Below are 13,720 nucleotides of genomic sequence, written 5' to 3'. Positions count from 1 at the left end.
GGGGGTAAGGGCAGAGGGTGGTGTGGGAACCGGGTGGAGAGGAGCTATTGGGGGAAAAAAGAGGAACACCTGTAATAATTTGAATAATAAAAATTTAATTTAAAAAAAGAAGAAAAAAGAAGTTAATGAGATGATGCTGGGAAAAGACAATATCCCACTTTACTGCAAAATATCATTCAATCTTTACCTTTATCAAGGTAAAAACATAAACATGTATAATTTATGTACACATTACATTTAAAAAACTAAAATCCTTGTTTGGTTTTAATTCTTTCTGGTTTAGAAATTTTACATTAGGTATTTTATTTTAAAATACATAAAACTCAGAAAAATGTTCCATTGACTATTCTAATTGAACTGAGATTGCTTGGCTTTCTTTGAAATGCATAACATAACCTTCCTTTTCCTACAAAAGGTTTTAGGTTTTCTCAACCATATTTTAATCTTATGGCTTTCTAACAATCTTCTGAAAGTTATGGAGTTCTTATAATTTCAAACATTATCATTTAAATTGAAATATTGAGGATGTAGAAATCTTCATTCAGAAATTAAATAATGTTGTATAAATGCACATCTATGAAAATTATATCCTATAAAAGTTGGGCAAAGGTGTGCATGAAATGTTTACAACAGAATTAGAAATTCAGGCAATAAGATTATCTCTCTAATAAAAACACACAAATATACATATTAGAGCCCAAAAAATAAAATCAAGTAGGCACTGTGTGGAATTTATAACCTAGTAAATTCATCATAATTGTGCTAGAAGGCAGAAAAAAATCTACAGATTTTAACTCTTTAATAATGCTAATGGAAAGTCTTATGCACATCTGTACTCACATTTGTGCAAGCAAATGTACCTATGCACTACTGTATCAGCTTTTCTTCTAAACTTTGAGATCTTTACAGTTAAAAAACAAACAAACAAACAAACAAAAAAAACAGGAAGATGAACCAAAAAGAAGAAGAAGAAGGAAAAAAAAAGAAATGTGGGAACTTGCCTCTTAGGCTTATGTTCATTAAAGATTAGGTCAGAAATAATCATGACTGTCTTACCCACCACTATTGATCCATATAATGTAACAGGTTCCATTCCCTACAAACAGTAGGACTGGGTGCTCAGATTTGCAGTAATTACAAATCAAGTACAACAGCAGCATGTTTTAGTTGGCTCAACCTAGCATCCCCACCTCTTAACAGCCAGTGGCTGCTTCCTTAAATAATACTGCTGAGTGGGTGCATAAACCAGTCCTATTTGCCAACTGTGGAGCATTCCAGCCAAGCTTGTGGGTATGTGTAAATGAATTCCATCATCTTTTTTTTTTCTATAACTAAGAACATTGGGGGGAAAAATAAAACTCTCTTGTGTTACTGTAGCCTGGCAATGGCAATCTATGTGAGACACATTTTTTCCCCCTTAAAATGCAAAAATACAAAAGTACTTTAGAAATTGGCCAGTACCTTATTGAAGTTGAAGGACAACCGATGGAAGATTTTAATATACTCTGCCTCATGCAGACTCTAAGGAAACCTCTAGCTAAAAATACACAGGTCCCCCCCAAAATGTACACACACTTTGAATAATTATAAAGGAGTGTTTATTAAAATAGATTTCATGTTCAGAATGTAATAAAATCAGCTATCAAACTGTGTGTACGTTTTTTGGGACACCCTGTATATAAGAAATTTTATCCCTAACAAAAAAAAAATCCTTCAGGCCAAACTTTAAAGAGTCCTAACATTTGGATTCTAAAATATGGAATTTCTATGATAGAAATGGTAAAGGATTTCAAGTAAACAAGAAAAATCTGAATATTGTTTCACTTAAATATTTTTCAGTTAAATGGGTCTGTCTTTGACACATATAGTTTTATATTATTTATTACAGCTTGCTTTATTTTCACACTGCTTTACCTTTTTTTAACCTCTCTCCAGGATTCTATTCTAGTAGCACTTTTTTAATTATTTGAGCCACTCTCTAAGATATGCCAATTCATTAAGTAAATTTCAGTCTACTTCTCTTAAGTAATCATCAGAAAGGCTCTTAAAACTTAAGATACAAACAGAATAAAAGCAGCATGGCTGCCCTAGCCGGCTTGGTTCAGTGGATAGAGTGTCAGCCTGCAGACTGAAAGGTCCCGGGTTCAATTCTGGTCAAGGGCATGTACCTTGGTTGCAGGCACATCCCCAGTGGGAGGTGTGCAGGAGGCAGCTGATCAATGTTTCTCTCTCATCGATGTTTCTAACTCTCTATCCCTCTCCCTTCCTCTCTGTAAAAAATCAATAAAATATATTTTTTTTAAAAAAGCAGCATGTCTGAGTAAGAACTCAGTGAATTGAGGACCGGATTCTAGTAAAGTTGTTTTCTTTTACCTTTATGATTTTGAAGAAGTCACTAATCTTTCAAATCTCTATTTTGTCAAGGGGAATTTAAAAATATTGCATCAAGTGATGTCTAAACTTCCTTTCAGCCATAAAAATATTTAAGATCTCCCTGCAAAAATTAGCTAGATATCCCTGCAAACTTTGCCACAGCTCTTTATGCCTGCAACAGATGGTAGACTCTACACAAAAATGTTCAGCATTCATACTAGATGGCTGGCTCTAGGAAAATAACTATAATAAACACTCATTTTTCAAAGTATACAATTTTTATCATTAAAAGAACAGCACTGAATTTTACCTTAGTAACACCTACAAGGAAAAAATACTTCCTAATCAAATTAATCAAGTAAAGAATATTTACAGAAAAGACTTACATCCTTCCTATCTAATAAGAGACAAACATGGTAATTGACCATACCTTCGCTATGCCTCCCATTAGCTGATCAGAGTGATATGCAAATTAGCCGCCAACAAAGATGGCGGCTAATTTGCATACTGTAGGCAGGGCAGGACAGCGCAAGCCGCCATCCAGGCCCCCATGTGAAACCTGGGGGTGGGGGCTCCGGTGAGGCGATCGGCATCGCTTGCCTTCTCCTGAGCCCCGCCCGCCTACCCAGGACATGGGCCCCACTCCTGTGTGTGACCTGGGGGTGGGCGGGGCTCAGGCAAAGGCAAGCTATGCTGATCGCCTCGCCAGAGCCCCCACCTGCCTGCTGGAGACACGGGGCCTTTTGAGAGAGAGAGGGAGAGAGAGAGAGAGAGAGAGAGAGAGGCGGAATTTGGCACCCCGCATCCCTCCCTGATCGACCACTGAGATTCCAAGCCAGCGAGGGCTGCCTTCAGGCCGCAGCTCCAGATCCCTCACCCCACCCCAGGCTCCAGAGCACAGAGCTGGGCAGGGGCACCCAGGGGTTCAGGAATGCAGCCCGAGGGGCCGGCATGACGTGGGGGGGGGACTGTGTTTACACTGCCAAGTTCCCCACTTCTGCCCTGGCCCGCGAATCCCTCCTCCTTCCCCTCAGAGGCCCAGCTCCTGCCTACATGCTTGCTGGGCAGGCCCAACTGCACCGGGGAGTGAGCCATGGCGATCGGGATGGCCACTTCCTGGGATGGGATGGCTGGACCACAGCGATTCATGAGGGTGATGAGGCCCGTGGGGCATGCGCAGCCCTGGGTGGCCGGCCAAGCTGAATCTGGCTTCAGTGGGGCCAGTGGGAGCCTGAGGCCACCCCAACCCCCACAGGTCCTAGGCGGACAGTGGCTCAGTGGAGAGCGGTGTCTCCATGCATGGTGCTCAGGGGCAGCTGTGAGCTGCTGCAATCCCGCCCCACGCTTCAGGGAGGTGGAAAATGCTCGCAGCCACCAGCACCCTAGGCTGCACCGCCTGTGCCTCAGCCTGCCAGGTTGGCAGAGCCCAGAGCAGGTGAGCTGCTCCCTTCCCCCAGTGGTAGAACAGGGAGGAGAGCACTGGGTGCAGGGAGGGGACCTCAGCTGGGATCCCCCTGGTGTGGGGAAGGGGCCCAGCCTGGGCCTGGTGGGGAGCTTAGGAAGTCTGGCTAAGCAGGCGCTGGCTCATACCAACTCTTACTCTGCCATCTTCCTCCAGCTCTTCAAGCTAGCCCCCCTGCCCCACCTGTCCGGGGGAATGGGCTCTGGGTGACCTCCCTGAGCTCAGACTGTGGACCCAGAGACCTCAAGGAAGAGTGCCCAGCTGGGCCCGGGCAGGGGCCGGTGCAGAACTACCAGGGCAGAGTTGCTTCAGTGTCTCAGTGAAGTTTGCAACTGACCCAAGGAGGAAACCCGAGAGGGGAAAGGCCGGGAGGCATGAATTGCCAGCACTTTAGCCACTTGAAAACAGTTCCACTTGGAATGTGAGGTGGTTGTATGTTCAGCTGAGAAGTGAGGGAGCTGAACTCCACCGTCGCTGGGCTCCTGTCAGTCCGAGGCCCAAGCGTCCACCACGACAAGGAAAGAACAGAGTAAGGGGCCTGGAGGAAGGGAGAACAACTGAAGAAAACCATGTCTAGACTTTCCCCAGCCCTCTCCTTCTTTCTGCTGCCTACAAGAGCCCCAGGCCCGGCCACAGTTCTGTGTCCACCTTTTAGTCCCCTATTCTCCAACCGCAGAGGAAAGAAATAAGGAAGGAGTCTGTGCTGCCTTTAGAAAGTATCTATATACCTGATCGGCCAGTTGCCTTCCACAGAAGGAGGCCAGACTGCGGCTTAGGCCCACTCCCCACAGGGACATCAGTAGGACATCCTGTGAGGGCTCCCAGACTGTTAGAGCGGGCAGGCTGGGCTGAGGGATGCCCCCTGAGTGCACAAATTTTTGTGCACCGGACCTCTAGTAAGAATATAAGGAGCTATTAACATAATCAAATACTTTGGAAAATTACGTACATGTGACAGTTACTATTTTTTTTTCTTTAAAGCAAGTCTTTTTGTGGGAAGGCTCTTCAAAACAAATTCAATTTCTTTAATAGACATGGGTTATTTAGATTTTTCTGTATTAATTTTGGTATGTTGACTGTTTTCCAAAGACTTTGTCCACTTCATCTTAGCTGTTGAATATAGTTGGCTTAAAGTTATTCATATAGAGTGATGGCACCTCTTTCATTTTCAATATTGGTAATTTGTGTTTTATCTCTTATTTCTTATTTGGTTTTTGTTAGGTGCTTGAAAATTTTATTAATCTTTTCAAATAATTAGCTTTTGGCTTTGTTAATTTGCTTTATTGCTTCTCCATTTGTATTTCATTCATTTTGGTTCTTTATAATGAATGTCACAGGAAAACTTAAAAAACATATTCTACAGTTGTTGGATATAGTCTCCTATAAACACCAATTTGGTCAAATTAGTTGATGGTTTGTTCAAATCGGCTGTATCGTTATTTATTCTTTTTAATAATTTTCCTAGTAAGTACTAAAAGAGGCATGGAAAAAATGTCCAGCAACAATTATGGAGCTTTCCATTTTATTTAGTTGTGTCACTTTTTGCTTTATTTAGGTCTAAGCTCTATTACTAAAGCATATTCTATAGATTTAACATGAATGTTGATGCAGTTCAGTTTAGTCTACCATTTTCATTTTTGTTTTTTATTCACTCAATATGAGCCTCTTTTCCTGTCCTCTTTGGGTTAGCCAAATAGTTCCTATTATCTTTTTATATTAGTGATTGATCTAGGAATAACAATATGCATTCTTAACTTATCATACACTGCTTAAAATTAATACCGCCACACATAAAAATAAACTTGCAAGAGTATAATTCCACTTCTTTTGATATTATTGTCATCTGTATTTGCATCTCTCTAACTTAAAGATACCATAAAAATGTTATAAATTTGCCTTAAATTGTCAATTTTAAAGAAATTTTAAAGTATATTCTTTTATATTGATTAACATATATTTTTTTATTTTAAATGTTATTTCTTCTGTAGAGTCAACTTTCCATAAGATGTCATTTCTTTTTAGCATGAAGAGCTTCCTTTTACCTTGTTAAGTAAAGATTAGCTGTCAATAAATTCTCATTTCTTTAATTTAGCTGAAAATGTGTCTTTTCAAACTTAATGCTATAAGATAGTTCCTTAGATAAAGAATTATCACTTGATATTTTTTTCTTTCAGTCCTTTAAAACACAATTTCATTGCCTCCTGTTTTTTTCCATCATTTCTGATGGGAAGACATCCATCATCCCTAGATATGTAACCCTCTGTACAATGTATATTTTCCACTCTAGTTATTCCCAACTTTTTTTCTTTGACTTCAATTTTCATCTGTTTGACTGTGGTATACTTAACTATGGGTTTTTTGTTTTGTTTTGCTTTGCTTTTGTACTTACCTTGTTTAGAATGTGATGATCTTCTTGGGTATGTAAAGATGTTTTTCATTAAATTTGGAGAAAATTCAGCCACTATTTCTTCAACTACCTTTTCTGCCTCATTCGATTTTTCTCCTTCTAAGATGCCAATTCACATGGTAGACCGCTTGATATTAAAATATAGGTCAATCAGGCTCTGTTCATTATTTTCTTAATTACTGCTTTCTTTTCTTCTGTTTGGTCCTATTGATCTATTTAATTATTTTTTCTATTGTCTTCTCTACATGTTGATCTACCCAGCCAATGAAATTTTCATATCAGATACTACAGTTCTCAGTTCTAGAACTTTCATTTGACTTTTTAAAATAGGTTCTATTTCTGGAATGGGATACTCAGCTATTATGAACATCTTTAAAAAAAAAGTTCTTGAACATTTATAATAGCTGCTTTAAAGAACTTGTCTGCTAATTCCAGTAACTAGGGAATTTTTTTAAATATATTTTTGTATTGATTTCAGAGGGGAAGGGAGAGGAAGAGACAGAAACATCAATGATGAGAGAGAATCATTACTCAGTTGCCTCCTGCAGGCCCCTACTGGGGACTGAGCTTGTAAGTCTGGCATGTGCCCTTGACCAGAATTGAACCTGGTACCCTTCCCTACACAGGCCCATGCTCTGTCCACTGAGCCAAACCAGCTAGGGCATGACCTCCTGCTTTATAGATCCATGCTCACCCACTGAGCAACACCAGTCAGGCAGGATATCTTTTTTGATGTTAGATTTTCCTATTTCTTGGCATGGCTAGCATTATTGTGTAATTAACATAGTACATTATAGAGACTCTGCATTCTGTTATTGACCATGAAAGAATGCTGGCTTTTTCCTTTTATTCTAGGTGGTGGCTAAATTACTGGTTTATCATCTTAGACTTGTTGAAGCTTAGTTTTATGCTTTTGTTAGAGTGAATCCGGTTGTTGTCTTTTTTGTCCTTAGTTGTAATGTGAATCCCTTAGTTCTGGGATATAGTTTCCACTCCTTAGTCTTCTAAGATTTCCATGGATAGACTGACATGTTTATTAAGTCCTGATCACTAAAATTGAACATTTAAATACAGGATATTTAAATAATCGTGTTGTACTACTTCATCATCATCTTCAGCCTAGATTCACCATAGAGTGCAATTCCACAGTACTTGAACCTTAGAGCTGAATAGATTTTGGAAATTATCTTTTTTCAAATATTAGGAAATTAATATAGCATATATACCATATATTACATAACATTCAAGCAGGGTGTGGGGCAGGGTTCTCCATTCAAACACATTAACATTAAGTTAATGTTATAATAGGCTAATATAATTAATATTAATATGTATGCCAAACATGAATACTCAAATGAAATGAGAAAAGTAAAAACTATGAGTAATCATAATTATGATGATTTTGACACTAGAGTTTTGGCACAACCTTCGTTGGCATCAGTTTTAGTTTTTGCAACTTTCTGGATTTTAGAATTGTGGACAAGGGACTGGTATGGACCTTATGTAGCCACACATTTTGAGTAATTGAGAGGGGGCATAAAAAACAAAAAGATGTCAGGTAAGAAAAAGTAGCCTAAATAACATCCTATATAATCCTATATAAAAAGAGCTAATATGCTAATTAGATCAAATGGCAGAATGACTGTCCAGATGACCTTCTGGACGAAGCTGGGGCTTCAAGGGCCAAGGCAGCCTGGGCTGCGAGGGCTGAGCTGTTTGCACAAATTTCGTGCATCGGGCCTCTAGTATTTAAATAAACCTGTACTTACTGAGGAGATAGAACTCCAAACAGGTTGTTTTTTGACAAACTTCAGTCTCCAAGTTTTACCCTTTTTCTATTTTCATCTATATGGCCTGGCACAGTGCTTTGCACTTCATCAGTACTAAAATCTTATTTAATGAATTAATGACTTATATTACCAGGGAACACAAAATGTGTCCTTTGTAGCAACTTCACTGTTAACTTTCTACTATCCCTTCTCTTCATCTCACTTTCTAATCTGTCTTTCAAAATCAGTAATTTTTCACAAATGTTAGTTGACAAATTTCCCACATAAAGTAGCAAAGCAATCTTAAGAATCCCTCATAGCCATTGAAAGATGCTCTACCACAGTGAATTGTAGTACACAGTTTCTAATAAACAAAACATCATGCAGTACTGTTCACACTGCTTTTTCTACCTACCATATAGTAACCTGCAGCCTGACCTACTGAATGATCATTAATACACTTGAAAAAAAATTGTTTTTTCCCCCTGGTCTTAGTTAAATGGAATGGGAACATTGGAAAAGAAATACTAAAAATGCCTATTTCTTTAAACTTGGAGACTTAAGATAAAACCCAAAGCAAGCACATTAATACTTGTATGCTATGAAAATAAAAGGTGTACCTGGGTGGTGACGGTGGTTCTGGCTTTAAAATTATGGGTTCTTTTTTCAAAAAGGATTTCTAGAATAGGAGCAAGAAGAATTAATATAAGTAGGATAACAATGTCATAGTCGGCAAATTTTAATTTTATTGACATTCTGTTATATTATCAAAGGGAGAAGAAACCATTGTTATAGTATCTATTATATGCCTAAACAATGATAAGAATTTGTAAGTATACACAGAGGACTATGATTGCTGAGCTGCCTCCAGCATCTTTTGACATCCAAGGAAACAGTTCCTATTGATCATTTCAGTGAGCAATATCCATACAAATCTATATCAGAAGAGAATTTATTTATTTACTTACTCACTTGTCTTCTGTCTTATAAAAAAAAAGACTTAAGATAGCTTACAAAATATACAGTAGGATTTAAGGTTGTTCTGGCTGCAACATCTGTCATGCCATTGATCAACAGGGTTGATCCAGGCAATCTGGCCAGCTAGGCCATGACCCCCTCTCCCTCACCAATCTATGTGCGCCCTCTGGAAGCTGTGCACTTGGTCCAAGAGGATGACCTTCTCCCCATGAGAATAGGACCGGTCTTCAGTAAAGGTTATACAAGTAGCTGTGCTCCCCTGCTAGAACCTCCAAACAAGCTCTCAAAACATACAGTACATATGAAAAAGAAAATAACAAAATCAAGTTAAGGGGATATATGTATAAAACAATAATGTGAAATATTTTCTGATATTTCTTGATGTGTCACGCAGATTTGGCTCTCAAAGTCCTAGCTGTCAAGCTATTACAAACTGAATTATGTTTTCCCCAAATTCGTATGCTGAAGCCCTAGTCAATGTCATGGCTATGTTTAAAAACACAGTCTTTCAGGGGAAAGTTAAGGTTAAATGAAGTCATAAGGGTGAGGCCCTATCAAGTAAGACTGGTGGCCTTGTAAAAAGAACAAGAGGTGCCAGGGGCACATGGACTCAGAGAAAAGACCACGTGAGGACACAGGAAGCAGCAGCTAGCTACCCATCCAAGCCAAGGAGAGAGGCCTCAGGAGAAACCAACTTTGCCAGCATCTGATCTTGGAATCCCAGCCTCCAAAACTATGAGGACATTAATTTTTGTTGTATATTCCACACAGTCTGCGGTATTTCGTTATGGCAGGCCTGACAAAGTGATACACAAGGCAACAAAGAAGTCATACTAGTTCTAACACTTACAATGTCTATAACAGAAGCAAACTTGAGTTTTTCAAAAGAAGCCTGGTATAGGCAGTCCTCGGGTTACATCAAACTCGATGTACATCCTTTCGTGGTTACGTCACCGTCTCCCATTTCTACAGTATAGGTAATAGTCAGCCTCAAGAGCATCTCTTCAACAATCACACCAGAGTGTTTAGTGTGGATTTTTTTTTTTATACAACCCTTCAACGTCAGCCAAAAGCAGGCCCACTTCAGGTCTCTGAGACTTCGGAATAGCTGGGCCGTTGTGTCTCTGGTCACTCGGGGTGATCCGGGCGTTAAACTGATACCTAGAGGCATTGATGGACTGCATATCCACTTTGTAATCTGTCATGACAACTATTTTGCAAGGAACAGCTTTTGAAAACATGGTCTCCAATGAGAGGAATTTTAGGTTATCTTGATAAATTAGTAAAGAGTTAATGGATTTTGGATTGTTGGTGCTGTCTTCTCCCTCAGAATCTATAAGAAGTCAGTAACAGAATATGTCTTTCCTATTGATATATGGTGTGCTCATACACCTCAAGAAAAAATGCTTAGTTTTGCTTTTTAATTTTCAAATATATTTGTAATCACTATTTGACAATTGGAGCCAAAGAAGTAAGTCTCTTATGTAAAAACCTAGGATATGTATCTAAAGGATTGATGCAAAGATGAAAAGTGAAAGATTGTGTTTGTGTTGCAAACATACTCTGTATTGAGACACTGAGTGATTGTTTTAAATACTTTAAACAAATCATAAATCCTTCATTCTGTCTTAATACTGCTCTCTCAGATGCAATCTAACTTATTTATGTTCATTTGTACTTCATGTCATTTATTTTTTAAGATAAAAGAGTAACTCTTCTTCTATTGTTATGTTAGAATGCAACAATAACCTTGAGAATTAGTTTACATCATCTCTCAAGTATTTGTTACTTTTAGAATTCTCTGATCATGTATCTTTTTGAGTAAACAATCATCCTAAGGAATAATGTGCTTTTTAAAAATTTATTTGCAACATCTAGGTGAGGATAAATCATGGAGCAGGACCTATATTTTAAATATGGCTCTCAAGATGTTTCATGACACATGTTCATGGCTACAAAAATACCAGTGGCTACAACAATTAATTTCTAACCTATATATTCCATCCTTTTGCACACAGCAATGTGCTTGGCTTGGAACACACTGTCCTTATGTGATACTACTATTTACATTTGCCAATTTATTTTTTAACTGCTTCCTTCTTGGCCAGAATAATTGTACTAGCATGCTATGCTGTCCATGAGGAAGGGTGTCAAGTGAAGGCTGCTAAGTAAAACAGACGCAGACAAACATTCTTGAGGATTTTTCTTATCAACACATTCTCTGATTTTTTTTCCAGTTACTCTCTTACAACTATTGCCTTCACAACCTCCATTGTGTTTCTTCCTACCTGGTTTTAGAAACTTTTTTCTCTCCATTTTGCAAAGTCAATAGCAGTCATTTATTTAGGATTCATGGATGTGTGGTTTTGTTTGTTTTGTTTTTTCTCACTCTTTGCTTTCTATATACTTATATAGTCAAATCTCAAGTCCATTCTGCCTTAGTGTTTTAATTCCATTCTCTTTCAAAAATCTTTCCTTTCAACTGCCACCTGCTTCTTTAAATTTCTTCAATATCTCAGTCTCCCCAGGACAACGCATTTGAAGTGACACATTCTAAATACCTGGCTGAAGATTGTAAGTCATTTATTAAACCCTCATTTCAAAATCATCAAATTTTTAACAACACCCATTAAAACCAATTTTCAGACTCCTTTCCTCCACATCTTTTCTCAAATTTCACAATTTAACTGGCCTCAAACTTACTTCTGATCATCCATACAATATTGTTATACATCAAGTTTTGTTTTAGAAGCAGCTGTCTAATTCATCAATTCCACACTTCTTTCCAAATCTCATAGAATTTATTTTGTCCCTTTTGATAATTCTGCTAATTTCTTTCATTGTATAATGAGTAACTTATTGCACTGATTAGCTATATATGAAATATCCAAGGAAACCTTTGATTTTATTCTTACTACTAGGTATATTTCTATATTACTATTAGTGTGAAATTTTGGGATATCCTATATAATAAAAGCCTAATATGCTAAGTGTCCGGTCATCAGGTCATCCATTCAACCAATCAAATCATAATATGCTAATGACGTGCTAAGGCCGCTCAACCGCTCGCTGTGATGTGCACTGACCACCAGGGGGCAGTCGACCGGTTGACCAGTCACTATAACATGCACTGACTACCAGAGGGCAGACACTCTGGCCGGTAGGTTAGTTTGTTGCTGGGGTCCGGCCGATTGGGACTGAATGAGATGGGCTGGACATACCCTGGTGCCCTCTGTTGGTCCCTCCCCGGCTGGCCAACCTCCCACATCCCTCTCCAGCCCCGATCATGCACCAGTGGGGTCTCTAGGCCTGGCCTGCACCCTCTAGCAATCCTGGATCCCTCGGGGGATGTTGAAGAGCCAATTTCAGCCCGATCCGGATCCCACAGACCAGGCCGAGGGACCCCACTGATGCACAAATTCATGCACAAGGCCTCTAGTGTTTTTTATTAAAAAGTAACATATAATCGGCATATTACACCTCCAGAACTTACCACCAAAATTAGTTAAAGTGTGTTTTCTAAGCAGCAAAGAATGTTCATAGTTTTTAACAGCATTGTTGACCCTACTGGAAGCATATATAAATATACCATTAAGGGTAAAATGAAAGATTTATTTAAAAATAGGTAACTGTGAAGAAAAAACTACTAACGTATTCATATAAAACTACAAATTACACCTGAAAACATGTGAAATAAACTGAAATGCTCTTTCAGCCAATCTTGAATATTAACAATTGTGTTTCCCCGGCGGAAGTCAGTCATGTCACTAGCACCTTCTGTAAAACAGCAGTGATCTGCATCCCTTGTACTGCTACCGTTTCTTCTATAAGAAATGGTTGAAACAGAAAAATGCCAGTAACAGGCATACATGCAAAACCAGAAGGCACCAAACACACCATTCTGGGACTTCGCAAGTCAATATCTTTGCATTATTGAATTATAGTACTTCCAAAAGCAAACACAAACTACAGGACAGTTTGCATGCAAGACATAAAACCACCTCCAGGGAGTTTTAGTAGACTCAGGAAACCTACAGTTTCCAAGAATCTCCTCATGGAGCCAGAGAAGCCTCCATTTTGGAAGTGTTCTCTATGTGATATTTCCTTTACATTTCCTAAGAGATATGGAGGGATCCCAAAGCTAATGTTGGTCACCCTGTAATGGCCGTGGCCTCAACAAGCCATTCAACCTTCAGATTAGGGGAGACTGGAGAAGGTGACCCAACAAAGCATAGGTTGTTCATTTACCAGTAGTACACAAAGTTTCTTTAACCTCCAAGGGAAATCAAAATTGTAAGAATTTTACTCTTTTATATTAGGGATTTAAGCATACCATAGGGAACAATACAAAGACTGATGAGTAGAAAGGAGCTGGATAGGGAAGTTTACATCCCAATGTAAGGCCCTCAGAGGTTTCAAACCTATTTGTAAATTATATAAGAAGGCTGCCGTTTCCAGAAATATGTTCATAGTAACAAATCACTGCATAATCCCATAATAAATGCTAAAAACAAAAGGAAAGCATATCTTAAATGCATGGTTGAGCTGATGGGAAAGTAATAGCATTCATTTCAGGGCAAAAACAAGAAGTTTTGAATTGAGTATTGTATGAGTTTTAGATGCTGTCTTTGCCTTAGGGGTTTCATGGTAATTCCTGACAACCTAGAAGAGCCTGACTTTTAATGAATTACTTATCCTAAAGTTCGAAGACAAACACTGGAACCCAGAATA

General features: G+C 38.7%; 1 protein-coding gene across 1 annotated transcript in view; it reads right to left on the bottom strand.

Annotated features, from left to right (window-relative positions):
* The window catches only part of IQCM (IQ motif containing M), a 284,914-nt gene that overhangs the window by 155,158 nt on the left and 116,036 nt on the right, over nt 1-13,720 (bottom strand). Inside the window, exon 8 of the mRNA XM_059699526.1 lies at nt 8,632-8,690. Coding sequence (XP_059555509.1) covers nt 8,632-8,690 — 59 coding nt within the window. The remainder of the gene's footprint in view (nt 1-8,631; nt 8,691-13,720) is intronic.

Source organism: Myotis daubentonii, chromosome 5 (assembly GCF_963259705.1).
Source record: "Myotis daubentonii chromosome 5, mMyoDau2.1, whole genome shotgun sequence".
Lineage (NCBI taxonomy): Eukaryota > Metazoa > Chordata > Mammalia > Chiroptera > Vespertilionidae > Myotis > Myotis daubentonii.
This window is presented reverse-complemented; position numbering and strand designations above follow the sequence as displayed.